At 41.4% G+C, this 16,415-nt stretch overlaps 1 protein-coding gene and 1 pseudogene across 1 annotated transcript in view; both read right to left on the bottom strand.

Moving 5' to 3' along the window:
• Positions 1-10,766, bottom strand: part of LOC149095623 (uncharacterized) — a 30,745-nt gene extending 19,979 nt beyond the window's left edge. The window contains exons 1-6 of the mRNA XM_089281807.1: positions 10,199-10,766; positions 9,264-9,374; positions 8,428-8,559; positions 7,179-7,292; positions 6,245-6,355; positions 5,387-5,518 (exon numbers count right to left, since the gene is read on the bottom strand). Of these exons, the coding sequence (XP_089137933.1) occupies positions 5,387-5,518; positions 6,245-6,355; positions 7,179-7,292; positions 8,428-8,559; positions 9,264-9,374; positions 10,199-10,358 (760 nt within the window). The 5' untranslated portion in view covers positions 10,359-10,766. The remainder of the gene's footprint in view (positions 1-5,386; positions 5,519-6,244; positions 6,356-7,178; positions 7,293-8,427; positions 8,560-9,263; positions 9,375-10,198) is intronic.
• Positions 10,767-13,155: 2,389 nt separating this feature from the next.
• Positions 13,156-15,781, bottom strand: LOC149095622 (uncharacterized; annotated as a pseudogene).
• Between the last annotated feature and the right edge of the window lie 634 nt (positions 15,782-16,415).

The following is a 16,415-nucleotide window of genomic DNA, read 5'->3' as shown; positions in this document are numbered from 1 at the left end:
CAGGGAAACGATGACGGACCGAACCGAAGGGCCTAAGCTCGGTCCCGCGTCGTTATCAACGGCCCCTGTATCCAAGAGCTGGTACTCTGCGTGGAAATGAATATCAGCTAGGACTGTACATCTCCAGTAAGGTAGAGGGAGTGGACGTCAAGTTTCTGGTGGATACGGGTTCGAATATAACGATTTTGAGCCCAGCAGTACTGGAGAAGATCAGTGCACCAAGGCGACCAGTGCTTGAGAAAGTCGAGACCCGTATGATTTTAGCCGATGGCAGTGCAAAACCGTTTCGTGGCAAGGGGACATTCGAATTGGAAGTAGAAGGGAAGCGGGCTCTGCAGGAGGTGTGGATTGCAGACATAGAGCTGGAAGGGATTTTGGGTATGGATTTTGTGCGCCAGTATGATTGTCAGATCATTACAGCTCTTGAAGGCCAGCTGTAACTATTCATCCCCGAGTTGACAAGTGCAAGTGGAACTGGAGCAAAACCGGCAGAAGAGAGGGAGCCTAGCAATTATCAATGCTTGAGGGTGGTAGTCGAGGATACGGTGTTAGTCCCAGCAAATAGTGAAATGATAGCAGCCGCAAAGGTTCTAGACACGTGTAATGGAGGTCTGGCAATTCTGGAACCTACATTGGATTTTGTTCAGCACAGCAAACTCTTGGTTGGCATATCGCTTATCAAAATGGATGGTCCAATCCCTATTCGTCTTCTCAACCCCACGTCACATCCAAGGCGTGTCTAGAAAAACACCCTGGCAGCGCTTTTCGAACCAGTAGATAGCAATCAGGTAGATGGAGAACCGTGGTTCAGGAACGCTCAGAAGGCAGAGACTGAGGTACGAGTTGCTCGAGAGGGTCAACCAACAGAATGCGCAAACAAAGAGCAAGATCAGCAGCGATCTCTGCCCGTAGAGCTGGAGGAATTGCTGCATAGAAGTACGGAAGGCTTGAATGATGAACAAATCGGAGTGTTGACTGACTTGCTGAACGAATATCAAGATGTGTTTGCCACCTCTACAAACCCTTTCGGCCGCACAAGCATAACCCAGCACAAGATTATCACAGGGGAGTCCAAACCTATCAAGCAAGCACCGAGGTGACTTCCCCTACAATTGAAAGAGAAAGCGGCGGAAGAAGTAGAGAAGATGTTGGCCAAATGTATCATTGAGCCGTCATCGAGTCCATGGTCTTCTCCCGTAGTCCTGGTGAAGAAGAAAGATGGAACGATACACTTTTGCATAGATTACCGAAAGGTGAACGGGGTCACTGTTAAAGACTCTTATCCACTTCCGAGGATCAAAGATTGTTTTGATGCGCTGTTCGGGTCGCAGTGGTTTTGTACATTGGATTTAGCTAGTGGTTATTGGCAGGTAGAGATGGCAGAAAAGGACAAGGAGAAGACAGCATTTTCCACAGGTTCTGGCCTGTATCAGTTCAATGTGATGCCCTTTGGTCTTTGCAATGCTCCGGCCATATTTGAGAGGTTGATGGAGAGGGTTCTCGTGGGCTTACCGTGGCAAATATTGCTGATTTTCCTGGACGATGTCATTGTGCACGCTAAGTCATTTGAAGAGGTCGTGAGGCGCTTACGACTCGTTTTTGAACGGTTACGATCTGCTAACCTAAAGCTCAGCCCAAAGAAATGTGTTTTGTTCCAGAGGAAAGTTACCTTTTTGGGCCATGTCGTAGGTGGAGATGGAGTGAGTACTGACCCGAGTAAGACAGAAGCTGTCAGTGCCTGGCCAGTTCCACGCGCAGTCGCAGAAGTTAGGAGTTTTCTCGGCCTCACGTCCTATTATCGCCGTTTCATCTATGAATATGCCCACATTGCTAAGCCACTACACGAGCTGACTGAGAGTGGGAAGGAATTCTCATGGACGGAAGCCTGTAATAAGGCTTTCTGCACTTTAAAGGAGAATCTTGCCTCAGCTCCAGTCCTGGCATACCCAACCCTTGATGACACGTTTATCCTGGATACTGACGATAGTGGGGTGGCAATCGGAGCAGTCCTTTCACAAGTTCAAAATGGCACTGAAAAAGTGATTGCATACTTCAGCAGAGCATTGAGAAAAGCGGAAAGAAATTATTGTGTCACAGCCGTGAGTTACTTGCTGTGGTAGATGGGATACGCCATTTCCACCATTACTTGTACGGAAGAAAATTCACTGTCCGAACTGATCATGGAGCTTTGCAGTGGCTGATGAGCTTCAAAGATTTGGAAGGACAAATGGCACGATGGTTAGAAATCCTGGGTACTTATGACTATGAAGTAGTATACCGTCCGGGAGCCAAGCATGGGAATGCAGATGCATTGTCGAGGAAACCATGCGGTCGTGGTGAGTGTGGATTTTGCGACAGAATCGAGGCAAGGCGCGAGCCCGATGATGATTCGTTCTGTGGTGCAGTTACAAGGAATGGAAGTCGGGAACGTAATTTAGGAGCAGGTTCCTCTCAAGAAATGGAATGCTGGATTGATGGAATAACGGAGAGGAACTACAAAATGAGCAACGATGCGACCCCATTTTATCACCTGTAATAAGCTGGCTGGAATCTGGACAGGGGCGACCTAAGTGGGAGCAAATTTCTTCTCTTTCTCCAGAGCTTAAGGGCTATTGGGCGCAGTTTGAGAGACTTATCCTGAAGGAAGGGATTCTGTACTGCAAGTGGGAGGTCGCAAGTCTTCGGCAAGAGCAAAGCTTAAAATTGGTCATTCCTAAGAGTCTGCAAGAAAAAGTGTTGTTGTCTCTACATGACTCAGTGACAGCTAGTCATCTGGGAGTGAAGAAGACCCTGCAGCGTGTCAAGCAGCGCTACTATTGGTGTGGAAGCAGCCGTGATGTAAAGGCGTGCTGCAGAAACTGCCTAAAGTGCTCATCTCGAAGAAAGCCGCAGAAAAAGTTTCAAGCTCCACTACAAGTTTACAATGTGGGGGCACTCCTTGAGAGGCTCGCCATTGATGTATAAGGCCCTCTGCCGGAAACAGACCAGGGAAATCGGTACATTTTGGTGGTTATGGATTACTTCTCGAAATGGGTGAAGGCACTTGCCATGCCTGAACAATCCGCAGCGACTGTGGCACATCTCTTGGTTACTGAGGTTATTTGCAGGTTTGGTGTTCCCTTGCAAATTCCCACTGACCAAGGACGTAACTTCGAATCGGTGCTGTTTAAGGAAGTTTGCAGGGTTCTGGATATCAAGAAGACTTGGACAACACCCTTGCACCCACAATCAGACGGGATGGTGGAACGACTAAATCGTACGCTGGAGGCTATGTTATCCAAATTTGTCCAAGAAAACCAGCGGAACTGGGATCAGCTACTACCTCTTATGGCCATGGCTTATCGGTCTGCGATACATGCAAGCACTGGCTGTACACCGAACGAGCTAATGTTTGGACGCGATGTCAGGCTACCTGTAGATCTAATGTTCGCTTCTCCTCCGGTTCCAGTCACACCACCAGATTCCACCGACTTTGCCTGGAACCTGAGGGAACAGGTCAGAAAAACACATCAGCTTGCCCGTAACAATTTGGACATTGCGAGCCGACGACAGAAGCGATTATATGACCAGAGATCTTGAGCAAATTCTTATCAGAAGGGGAGAAGGTGTGGTTGTACAATCTTCAGAGGAAGAAAGGCAGAAGTCCCAAGCTGCAAACTCGATGGGAGGGTCCCTGGGAAGTTACCAAACAAGTTACGGACGTAGTTTATGGAATCCAGAGGACCCCCAAGGGGAAGCCCAAGTTTGTACACCATGACTGCCTGAAACCATTTCACGAAAGGCACATGTTGAGCCAATGAATTTGGAAGTTGGCCCCGAGAATGCTATTTGTCAAGAGTTACCATTTCAGTCTGATCAAGACATTTGGAACGGTTCATAGTTACATTTAAGTTCCATTTAAGTTTAAGTAAAACATTTTCAACAGTTCAAAATTACATTAGAGATTTCGGGAAAGATCTTTTTCAAGTTAATGCTTTCTCCGTTGTCGTTGTTGTTTTTTTTTTTGGATTATGTAAAATAGCGTTGTTGGGGTGACCCTTGATGCGAGGACGCATCTCTTTTATTGGAAGGGGGAAGTGTAATGAAACTGATATAGTGATTGCACGAGCTATGATGCGCGTTCTAAGAGGTATAACGGTTGTATTTCGATGTACACTCGCAAGAGTTCTAAGACTAAGAGACGGTTGTATGGCGAGTACGGGATGCGCAATGTACTCGTAATACAGCCTATATAGGGGACTCACGTTATGGAGTGGCCTGTGTGTGTTAGTAGACTTGCCACGTACAAGTAAGCTAAATGTTGAGAGTCGAGTAATTAACCGTTGGCTGTTGGACTCCTTGACTGGAAGTTGTTGTCGCCCGCGCACGTTACAATATATATAGGCTGGAGCTTATCTTCGTTTTTTAAGTATCAAGCGATCTCAGTGGCTATGAATATTTTTACTCCCTAACTTCCCTACATACCCCAACCTGGAAGAGCTTCCAGCATTAATTTCAACCGTAGCTACTTGTTACTCAGATGGAAAGCTGAAGGCACTGTGATAGTAAATTCTTAGCTTGCTCAAAAACACAGCCCCTTGATGCCGGCAAGGACTCCAACCGGGCTGTGTCTATCAAACGTCTAGGGCGTTACAGTCTACAAAAACCCTTAGGTTTCTTAGCTTCAGCATCATCTGTCACCCAACATCGCCATTATCTAACCAATTTGACAAAAAAGAAAAAATCGAAAAAATTTAGTGTGGAACGTCGCGGTACTGCACTTTCGCCAAATGCTGTCACAGGCCTTGTACTCTTCTAGGGAAATCGCTTCGACTAGCGCCAATTTCCGAGCCATCAACACCAACATCTACATCTTATCACTGCAGTTTCCCACTGTACGGACGTCACTCACCTAACACTTTCCATCCTTGGTTTTCTTCGAGCCACAAATGCATGCGCAAAAAGCATGACTGTGGTCAAAATTTGTTGTGGACTCACTCTGCGCACAACGTTTTGACCACTGTGATAACGTATATCGTTGTCGATAAGAGTACAGACAACGCTAAACCACACTCTATTTGTTAATTTTTATTTCTCCCCAGATACTCTATCCTCTAGAAAATAGGGGAAACTTACCTTCATTTAATTTTCCAAATGCTTTTCCTCGCAGAAAACTGTCGGTAAGTGTTTCTTTGCACTTTTAGTAATTTGCAGGAGCTGAAACAATTTCTCAGAATTCCTCCTCAGAATATATTTGGCAATTTGTAAGAGGAGCTACAAATTCGATCCTAGACCCAAAATTAATTGTGAGTATGAGTTTCTCAGTAAATTGACTTTTTAGTTCCGTCCTTCTTATCTTACGAACAAACAAAGTATTATTGAGTACTGTTTCAGTAAGGCAACTTACCAACGCACGTTCCGTTGGCAGTCTCTCTAAAACCCTCGAGACATACGCAATGTGGTTTGTCTGGTATCAGGGAATCAACAACACATTTAGAATTCTCATCACACTGATGCTCCGCGGGGCATGGCAGTGAGTCTATGTAATGACAAAGAAAAGGAGGCATGAGAAGATAACTAGGAGATATACAGACTACGGCAACACATGAAAAAAGTATTTTTTGGATTTTCTATCTTTCTTGTAGGTGATTCTTCTTTAATAAACAATCCAGTGGGGGTACGCCTGGAGGGAACCATAGTACTTGTATTCATCATCTTAAAATGGATATTTGTTTTGATGAATACAACTACCATGATTCCCTGCAAGCAAGTCTCATAGAGGGATTTGGCCATTTGACCCTAAGTCAAGCCATAGCGAGTGTGACTATGAGAGCTTGTTTAAAAATTCAAAGTGCGGGGATGCTATAGTTGAAGGGAAAAGGAATACGGGTTCTCAGGCGTGGTCCACATTAATCCGTGACGAAACTAAGCTTTTCGAAAACGCTCTTCCAGCCGGAGGAATTTCAAAACGCCGGCTTTTCGTTTTCGCGTGGACATAAAAAAAAAATGAAAAAAAAAAGAAAGAAAATTAAAAAGGAGCTTTTTGAAAAGGACGGTGTCACGATGAGTGATTTTATGTGATTTCCCTGTGCGAGTTTTCCTCTAACAGAAATCCAAATGACCGGTGATTGTTGTGTTTTAAAACTCGTCTGGCGTAGTGCAGATGGAAAACATTTGATACTTTTTCAGAGGGACGCCTCCGTTTGCAAATTCCTCCAGTCTAAAGTAGACCCTGCCTTAGATTTGAATGATACATAATAATAACCTCTGCAGAATTTCCCGTTTCCGGTGCTGTTTCCTCGACAATAGCACTTTCCGATATCACACTTTGCCCGAGAATGGCAATCACTGTCAGCTTGGCATTGGTGTAGAGGCCCTAACAGAATCAAATGCGAACATCATGAGTTTAGTGGCTTAGTGGGGGATCCGAAGGAGAAATTATTTGGCTGGAACTCAAGCGCTGTTCAAGATATGGGCAAAATATTACAAAGCAAAATTTCTTCTGGCAAATTCCATCCTCATTATCAAAGCGTCCTTTTTTTGAAAGTTGTGAATTATTAGGACTTTGTGACGTTTTCTAAATTGTGCGTGCTTAATAAATTGTTAACTTCTCTGGAGCTGGAGAGCTTAAATATTTGGATCAGCTCGCTTTGCCCTGTCTGCTTCCATATACTATACGACCCCATGTCAACAACAGGCCAGCGACAGACCTGGCTGGAGATATATCACCAACACTGTACATAAGGTTCAGAGCCACCTTAAATTTTTGAAACTTTAAAGTAGCTCTGAACTCTATGTATGGATTCTTTTTTCTTTTAAACCTTAGTCAAAAGTTGCGTGTTATCATTCTTATTAAAATTTGGTAATTTAAAAAAAATTACGCCTGCCGTTGTTGAATTATAAGCTCCTAAAGCTGTAGTTAAGGGTGTTTTAGCAGGTCATACTGTTGCGTTGCTAACCTATTGTGTCACGAAAATGATAAAAACGTGTTCAGTAATAAGTGGGCAGTGTTTTGATACCATTGTAGCATCAAGTGATAAAGAGTGCTTATAATGACCCATCAAAATCTAACTGCTGGAAATTGTTTTGAGCCATGTTAAATTATTTGTGAAGGGTTTCATATACCACAAAACACTAGTATCATTACTATTGATGTCATAACGCTTCTATTCATTGCGTTTATTGTTTGACGTTCTTACCAGGATCGCATGATTTCTCGTCGTCCAATGCACGTATAAGTCCGTCTTTGCACGTGCATTCTCCTTTGGTGCATGCATGATAGTTATGCGAGCAGTCCGCGTCCTTAAAGCATTCTACAGCAAAAAAGGAATGTTGAACGATTATACCAGGGTGCAAGGAGAACACTAAGCAAGGACTCTGCACTGGAACTAGTGTTCCATGTATAGATATATATATATATATATAGATAGATAGATAGATAGATAGATATACATATATACACACTGGAGCTTATCTTGGTTTTAAAGTATTAAGCGATCTCAGTGACTATGATTATTTCTACTCCCTCACTTCCCCACATACCCCAACCTGGAAGTGCTTTCAGCATTAATTTCAACCGTAGCTTCTTGTTACTCAGATGGAAAGCTAAAGGCACTGATAGTAAATTCTTAGCTTGGGCAGAAACACAGCCCCTTGATGCCGGCAAGGACTCCAACCGGGCTGTGTCTCTCAAACGTCTAGGGTGTTACAGTCCACCAAAACCCTTAATTTTCTTAGCTTCAGCATCATCTTTCACCCAACATCGCCATTATTTAACCAATTTGAAAAAAAAAAAATTCCAAAAAACTTAGTGTGGAACGTTGCTGTACAACACTATCGTCAAATGTTGTTACAGCCCTTGTACTTTTCTACGGAAATCGCTTCGCATAGCGCCAATTTCCGAGCCATCAACACCAACATATATACATCTTATCAATGCACTTTCCCACTGTACGGACATCACTCACCTAACACTTTCCATCCTTGGTTTTCTTTGAGCCACAAATGCATGCGCAGAAAGCATAACTGTGGTCAAAATGTGTGCACAACATTTTGACCACTGTGATAACGCATATCGTTGTCGATAAGAGTACAGACAACGCTAAACCACACTCGATTTTTTTAAATTTTTATTTCTCCTCAGATACTCCATCCTCTAGAAAATAGGGGAAACTTACCTTCATTTAATTTTCCATATGCTTTTCCTCACAGAAAACTGTCGGTAAGTGTTTCTTTGCACTTTTAGTAATTTGCAGGAGCTAAAACAATTTCTCAGAATTCCTCCTCAGAATATTTTTGGCAATTTGTAAGAGGAGCTACAAATTCGATCCTAGACCCAAAATTGAGTTTGAGTATGAGTTTCTCAGTAAATGGATCTGTCAGTTACTTCCTTCTTATCTTACGAACACACAAAGTATTATTGAGTATTGTTTCAGTAAGGCAACTTACCCACGCACGTTCCGTCGGCAGTCTCTCTAAAACCCTCGAGACATACGCAATGTGGTTTGTCTGGTATCAGGGAGTCAACAACACATTTAGAATTTTCATCACACTGATGTTCCGCGGCGCATGGCAGTGAGTCTATGTAATGACAAAGAAAACGAGTCATGAAAAGATGACTAAGAGATATATTGACTACGGCAACACATGAAAAAAGTATTTTTTGGATTTTCTATCTTTCTTGTAGGTGATTCTTCTTTAATAAACAATCCTACAGGGAATCATAGTAGTTGTATTCATCATCTTGGACTGGATATTTGTTTCGATGAATACAGCTACCATGATTCCCTGCAAGCGAGTCATGTAGAGGGATTTGGCCATTTGACGCTATGTGAAGCCATAGCAATTGAGACAGTTGACTATGAAAGCTTGTTTAAAATTTCAAACGTCCGCAGATACTAGACTTGAAGAGGAAAGGAATAAGGGCTCTCAGGCCTGGTCCACACTAATCCGTGACGAAACTAAGCTTTCCGAAAACGCTCTTCCAGCCGGAGGAATTTCAAAACGCCGGCTTTTCGTTTTCGCGTGGACATAAAAAAAAAAATTATTGAAAAAGGAGCTTTTCGAAAACGACGGTATCACGATGAGGGATTTTATGTTATTTCCCTGTCCGAGTATTCTTAAAAAAGAAATCCAAATGACAGGTGATTTCTGCGTTTTAAAATTCGTCCGACGTAGTGTAGAAGGAAAACATTTGATTCTTTTTCAGAGTGAGGCCTCCGTCTGCAAATTCCTGAAGTGTAGTGTAGATCGGGCCTAAGATTTGAATGATACTTAATAATTACCTCTGCAGAATTTCCCGTTTCCGGTGCTGTTTCCTCGACAATAGCACTTTCCGATATCACATTTTGCCCGAGAATGGCAATCACCGTCAGCTTGGCATGGGTGTAGAGGCCCTAACAGAATCAAATGCGAATATCATGAGTTTAGTGGGTGCGTGCGTTTACCGAACAAGAAATTATTTGGCTAGAACCCAAGCGTTGTTTAAGATCGGTGCAAAATATCCCAAAGCAAAATTTCTTCATGTCAATTCCATGCTCGTTATCAAAGCGTACTTTTTTTTCAAAACTTGTGAATTATTAGGACTTTGTGACGTTTTCTGAATTGTGAGTGCTTAATGAACTGTTAACGTCTCTGGAGCTGGAGAGTTTAAACATTTGAAGCAGCTCGCTTTGGCCTGTCTGCTTCCATATACCGTACGACCCCATGTCAACAACAGGCCAGCGACGGACCTGGCTGGAGATATATCACCAACACTGTACATAGGGTTTAAAGCTACCTTAAATTATCAAAGCTTTAAAGTAGTTCTGAACTCTATGTAGGGTTTCTTTTTTTAAAAACTTTGCCCAAAGTTGCATGTTATCATACTTATTAAAGTTTGATAATTTAAAAAACATAACGCGTGCCTTTTTGAATTATAAGCTCCTAAAGCTGTAATTAAGGGTGTTTTAGCAGGTCAGACTGTTGCTTTGCTAACCTATTGTGTCACGAAAATAATAAAAACGTGTTCAGTAATAAATGGGCAGTGTTTTGACACCATCTTTGTCGCATTAAGTGATAAAGAGTGGTTATAATGAGCCATCAAAATCTAACTGCTGGAAATTGTTTTGAGCCATGTTAAATTATTTGTGGAGGGTTTCATATACCACCAAACACTAGTATCATTACTATTGATGTCATAACGCTTCTATTCATTGCGTTCATTGTTTGACGTTCTTACCAGGACGGCATGATTTGTCGTCGCCCATTGCAAGTCCGTCCTTGCACGTGCATTCTCCTACGGTGCATGCGAGATAGTTGTGCTTGCAGTCCGCATCCTTAAAACATTCTACAGCAAAAAAGGAATATTGAACGATTATTCCAGGGTGCAAAGAGAACATCAAGCGAGGAATCTGCACTGAAACTAGTGTTCCATATATATACGCTGGAGCATGTCTTGGTTTTTGAAGTATTAAGCGATCTAAGTGACCATGAATATTTCTACCCCCTCACTTCCCCACATACCCCAACCTGGAAGAGCTTCCAGCATTAATTTCAACCGTAGTTACTTGTTACTCAGATGGAAAGCTAAAGGCACTGTGATAGTTAATTCATAGCTTGGTCAGAAACACAGGCTGTTGATGCCGGCAAGGACTCCAACCGGGCTGTGTGTCTCAAACGTCTAGGGTGTTATAGTCCATAAAAACCCTTTAACGTTCTATGCTTCAGCGTCATCTTTCACCCAACATCGCCATTATCCATCCAATTTGAAAAAAAAAAAATATATATATATATACAAAAAAATTTAGTGTGGAACGTTGCTGTACTGCACTCTCGTCAATTGCAGTCACAGGTCTTGTACTCTTCTAGGGAAATCGCTTCGAATAGCGCCAATTTCGAGCCATCATTACCAACATATAACATGTTATCACTGCAGTTTCCCACTGTACGGACATCACCCACCTAAACACTTGCCATGCTTGGTTTTCTTCGAACCCGGAATGCATGCGCAAAAAGCATCACTGTGGTCAAAATTTGTTGTGGACTCACTCGGTGCACAATTTTTTGAGCACTGTGATGACGCATATCGTTGTCGATAAGAGTACAGACAACGCTAAACCACACTCGATTTGTTAATTTTTATTTCTCCCCAGACACTCTATCCTCTAGAAAATGGGGCCAACTTACCTTCGCTTAATTTCCCAAATGTTTTTCCTCGCAGCAAACTGTCGGTAAGTGTTTCTTTGCACTTTTAATAATTTGCAGAAGCTAAAACAATTTCTTAGAATTCCTCCTCAGAATAGTTTTAGCAATTTGTAAGAGTCTTATAAATAGTTTTTTTTTGAAAAACATTTCAGAATGAAAACTAGCGGTAAAAAACGACGTTTCGATCTCTCTGAGGTCATTTTCAAGTTGAAGAAAAAACGAATGAAATATACATATATAAGTACAAATTAGGGCGTGTGAATGTCAAACGATAAAATATGTAAATACAAGCGCTAACATGTAAGTGTTAAAATAGTATAATACTATAAAAAAAAAAAACCTATATAAATAATAATATATGAATAATAAACCTATATAATATAAATGCGTTGAGGAACACAAAGGATCGTCTTCAATCGGGAATCACATCAAAGAGCAGCATGGAACAGTCCCAAGTGACATATATCGTGATTTTAAGATCTTGAGAAAGTGTCAAAGTAAATTCGACTGCCTGATCTACGAAATGCTCTTTATAAAGGAGCTTAAGCCAACCTTAAACAAACAGTCAGATTCAATCCGTGCAAAGTTATTTATATAGGTTGTTTTATAGTATTTTATTATTTTAACACTTACATTTTAGCGCTTGTATTTACATATTTTATCGTTTGACACGCCCTAATTTAAACTTATATATGTATATTTCATTCGTTTTTTCTTCAACTTGAAAATGATCTCAGAGAGATCGAAACGTGGTTTTTTACCATTAGTTTTTATTCTGAAATTTGTAAGAAGAGTTACAAATTCGATCCTAGCCTCAAAATTGAGTGTGAGTATGACTTTCTCAGTAAATTGACCTGTCAGTTACTTCCTTCTTATCTTACGAACAAAACAAAGTATTATTGAATATTGTTTCAGTAAGGCAACTTACCAACGCACGTTCCGTTGGCAGTCTCTCTAAAACCCTCGAGACATACGCAATGTGGTTTGTCTGGTATCAGGGGATCAACGACGCATTTAGAATTCTCATCACACTGATGTTCCGCGGCGCATGGCAGTGAGTCTATGTAATGACAAAGGAGGCATGAGAAGATAACTAAGAGATATATAGACTACGGCAACACATTAAAAAAGTATTTTTTGGATTTTCTATCTTTCTTGTAGGTGATTCTTCTTTAATAAACAATCCTGTAGGGAATCATAGTAGTTGTATTCATCATCTTAGACTGGATATTTGTATTGATAAATACAGTTACCATGATTCCCTGCAGGCGAGTCTCATAGAGGGATTTGGCCATTTGACGCTATGTAAAGCCATAGCAATTGAGACATTTGACTATGAAAGCTTGTTTAAGGTGGCTCTATATAGTATTTCACAAAGCTTTGGATATTAAATATGCATAAGTAATTTCTCCCTTGGCAAATGTTTACAACATAGCACTCGGTAGAAGGTCAATAATAAAAAACCTACAGCCTTAGGCTACGTATGGAAGACACTTTCAGAACCTAAATGTTGTTGCTATGGCAACTACTGATAGAAATGCTTGGCTTGTTTTTTTAACCTGCCTGACGTCTAGACGGTGTTTCTAGGTTTCTACACGGTGAATTTTCTTTGTTTTGGGGGAAACACAGTTAACACACAAGGAGTTTCAACTGACAAAGCTACAAGAAAATCTGTACATAATTTTCAGAGGAATTCGCAATTTTCGTTTTTTTCGCATATTACATTGACGTAAGTATAAAATTTGATGATTTTTGCTTAACAGCGAGAAAAAGAAAAATCCTATCCATGTGCCAATTTTCAAAAAAATTCACCGTCTGGAACGCGCTTGATATGCGTTTTAGGCCACCCAAAGACCCCTGTATTTTCGTGACGTCATCAAAATAGAAATTCTTCAAGTTACGGCACTGCGCATGCTCACGTTTCGCTTCCTTCGTACGTGCTAGTTGAAAATTAGTCGAGATGTAGAAGCTTATTTTTCCCCACGACGGCGAAAAGTATACCTAATAAGAGTTGTAATACTTATGGAAATGCGTTTTAACTTGTGGTTTCCTCCACTGCTTTGAAGTGCTCAACGATCTTGGCTAGAATACGGGTTGTTTTTGTCACTCGTGGAGCCTTGCTAGTTGCTGAAGATGGAGGCAGAGACAATACGCCATCAAGCCCTTTTGCTCCGAACTTCTCGAAAACATTCTTAAGATCTCGATATGAAATGCCACTTCCGGCTATTTTTTCAGCAATCTGTTGCTTGATGGGGAATTCCGCGTTTGTTGGATGATAAAGCGTTCCTCGGAACGTCTGCAGGAGTTCTAGTGACAATCAAGGTATTTCATGTCGTTTTCTGCGTACTGTGTTGTTGACATGTTCTCTGTCAACATGTCCTCTGAAATGTTCAAACTATTCTTCTTAAAGCTCTAACATCCTCCATTGCATCGTGTGCGGGGAAAGGCTCATGGAAAAGTGTCTGATAAATGGATTGTTGATTTAATTTAACTGTGGAACCATCCGGTAAGACCAGAGAGGGATGTTTACGTTTGACCAAGTTCTTCATCACAGGGAGAGTGTCAGAAAAGAAAACGTTAAGACAGGAAAGCTTTTCACAAAGTTGATGTCCACCTTGACGAAGAAGAGTTGGATTATCGAAAACCTGAGAGTTGTGCCCGGTTAAAACAGTATAAATATTATTATCGCCTTTCACACGCCTGACAGTTTCTCCAAGTAGGTTAGAAAATTTTCGAGTGACTTTCCAAGTGACACAGTTTCGACTGGTTGATTGTTTTTGAACAGGGTCCTGACGCCTCTGACTTTTCGGACACTTAAACCATTTACCCTTGTAGCATGAATATCTACATCCCTCAAAGGTAATATATAGTCGTTGAAACAGTGCAAACCTGATTGATCAACTGCTGAAAGCTGGCATATTTCTGCGGTTTTTCCAGACGTGTTTGTTTCAATATCGTAAATGACGAAATTGTAAACAGTGTTTCTGTCATAGGGAAATTTCTCCGCCATTGGTCTGATCGTTAATTCAGGAATGCATGTTTCAAAGTTTTTCAGCTCCTCACTTGAAATTTTCAAATTGATAATGTCAAATTCTTGGATCAGTTTGGTAGAATTGTTTGGATCCAGGTTAAGTCCTATTCCACTTTGGTATGTGTTTCCTTCCTTAGCTTGTTTTTTACCATCAAGATTTAACTTCTGCTTATGTAGTTGAGCTCTTCGGCATTTGAAATTAATGCTGTTTTTTCTTAGTTTGTCTTGGGTAGCCTTGTGATCCATCCTTTCAATGTAGCTGATACAGTGTATACCAGGTTCAATGTTGAGGCTCTCAAGTGTTTGGCTAATGTACTGATATCCAAGGTTTACTTGCGAGATGCCACAGGCCACTCGGAAGTCATTACTTTCACTTCCACCATAGTATCTGATTTTGGGATTTTTTGAGCCTATAACACTGTTTAGGGCCTCATTTCTCTGGGAATTTGACCCAGGTGATAACTTTGCAACTACTATGTCAGTACAACATTCATCAAAAATTCTTTCCAAAGCTTTCCTTAAGTCATCGCCATAGAGATCTTTGCCATAGGGTAAGTCAGAGTGTTTATAGTTAATAGGGTCTTTCTTGGCACCACACCATGATTCATTGCAATTTTTGTGGTCTCCAAACGAATGTGGTAGAATGCTTTTTAACGATTTTTGAAGTGCTGATGGATTTCCCTTATTTTGAGACACGCTATAAGAAAACATTTGACCAAGTAGTTGATAACTTTCTGTGAGAGAGTTGATGAATTTACAAATTTTCCACGTTGGCTTAGGTTATACAGCCTTGTAGTAAGGGATCTTTTGGCATGCACAATGTCTGTCCACTTTTCTACAGGATAAGGGACCTTCTCTTTTATATGTGCAGCTGTTGTGGAGTCTTCATCCTCGACATAAACAGATAGTTTGACTTTAGAATTTAGGCTTTCAGTGAACAAATGGACTGCTGCCATAGGCTCCATTGCTTTTGATGATGCTGTATGATTGAGTCGGCAATTGTGTTGCTTGGCTTGTTTTCCAGTTTTTTTAGCATTTGTGCAAACCCTGCAGGATTTTGTTCTTGTAGTGTAGTCCATAACCTTCCCATAAGTTAAACCCATGACTGCAGCATGACCGGTGGAAGAGTTATGCCCCTTTCCCCGTTTTTGCCAACCCATGTCATATGAGCAGGGGATATTGATGCAGCCTCGGTCATCTGCTTTTACACCCTTTTTCATGGCAGCATTTTTTTCTTCTGACATTGCAGTTTTGCAACTTTTCTTTGTTACTTGCTCTACTGCATGCCCAATCTCATTTTCTCTACTCTTGAAAGTTACTGGATTCATAGAGGGAATATTTAATGTACACAGTAAATTATTTAGGTGGGTTTCACCGATTCCTGTATGTAGACACCCAAGAACAGCTCTTGAATTAACATCCTGACTGAGTGGACCTCTTTGACCGCTCCTGTGTTCATTGGAGGTCTTACAACATTCTCTGTACCACACACTGCAGAGGTAACTGAGAACACTGAGGCTAACCCACATTTTTTTTCTGCTGTTATGTTCCACAATGACAAATTGGCTGAAATTAAAGTGAATATATTGATACTCAGGAAGATCTGATACTTTATTCTGGCAGTGTGTTTTCTCCTTTAATTTGGAACAAATGAGCACAAGTAAATTTTTGCAAAAACTAACAACATTTCAAAATGCAGTGAATGCAATTTCTGGTCTGTGGCAAATTTACAACTGCTTGTTTGTTCCAAATTTATCAAAAACATTTTTGTTGCTCGCAATAGACAAACAGTTGTGTGACGCTTGTTATTGGGAACTTGCCCAAAAATTTAAGGACCAACCTGAGGCTTTTTATGGCTGATTGTATATGAGACGTTTTGTAATGTATTGAAGATAAGGTAAAGTCTGCATACGAGCCAAGTGGCCCATCAGGCCGGAGCTTATCCCGGTTTCTGTAGCATGAAGCGACTAGGAGTATTTCTACTCCCCCCTGGATGGAATGCTAGTCCATCGCAGGGTTACCCCCAGCATTAAGTTCGCCGGTACCCATTTATACACCTGGGTGGAGAGAGGCACTGTGAGAGTAAAGTATCTTGCCCAAGAACACAACACAATGTCCCCGGCCAGGGCTCGAACCCGGACCGCTCGATCAGGAGACGAGCGCACTAACCATGAGGCCACCGCGCCTCCCACAATGTATTGAAGATATACATGTATAATCA

Source organism: Orbicella faveolata, unplaced genomic scaffold (assembly GCF_042242905.1).
Source record: "Orbicella faveolata isolate gen_17 unplaced genomic scaffold, um_ofav_v1 contig_5, whole genome shotgun sequence".
Lineage (NCBI taxonomy): Eukaryota > Metazoa > Cnidaria > Anthozoa > Scleractinia > Merulinidae > Orbicella > Orbicella faveolata.
The sequence above is the reverse complement of the archived record's forward strand: the minus strand, read 5'-3'. Positions and strand labels throughout refer to the sequence as shown.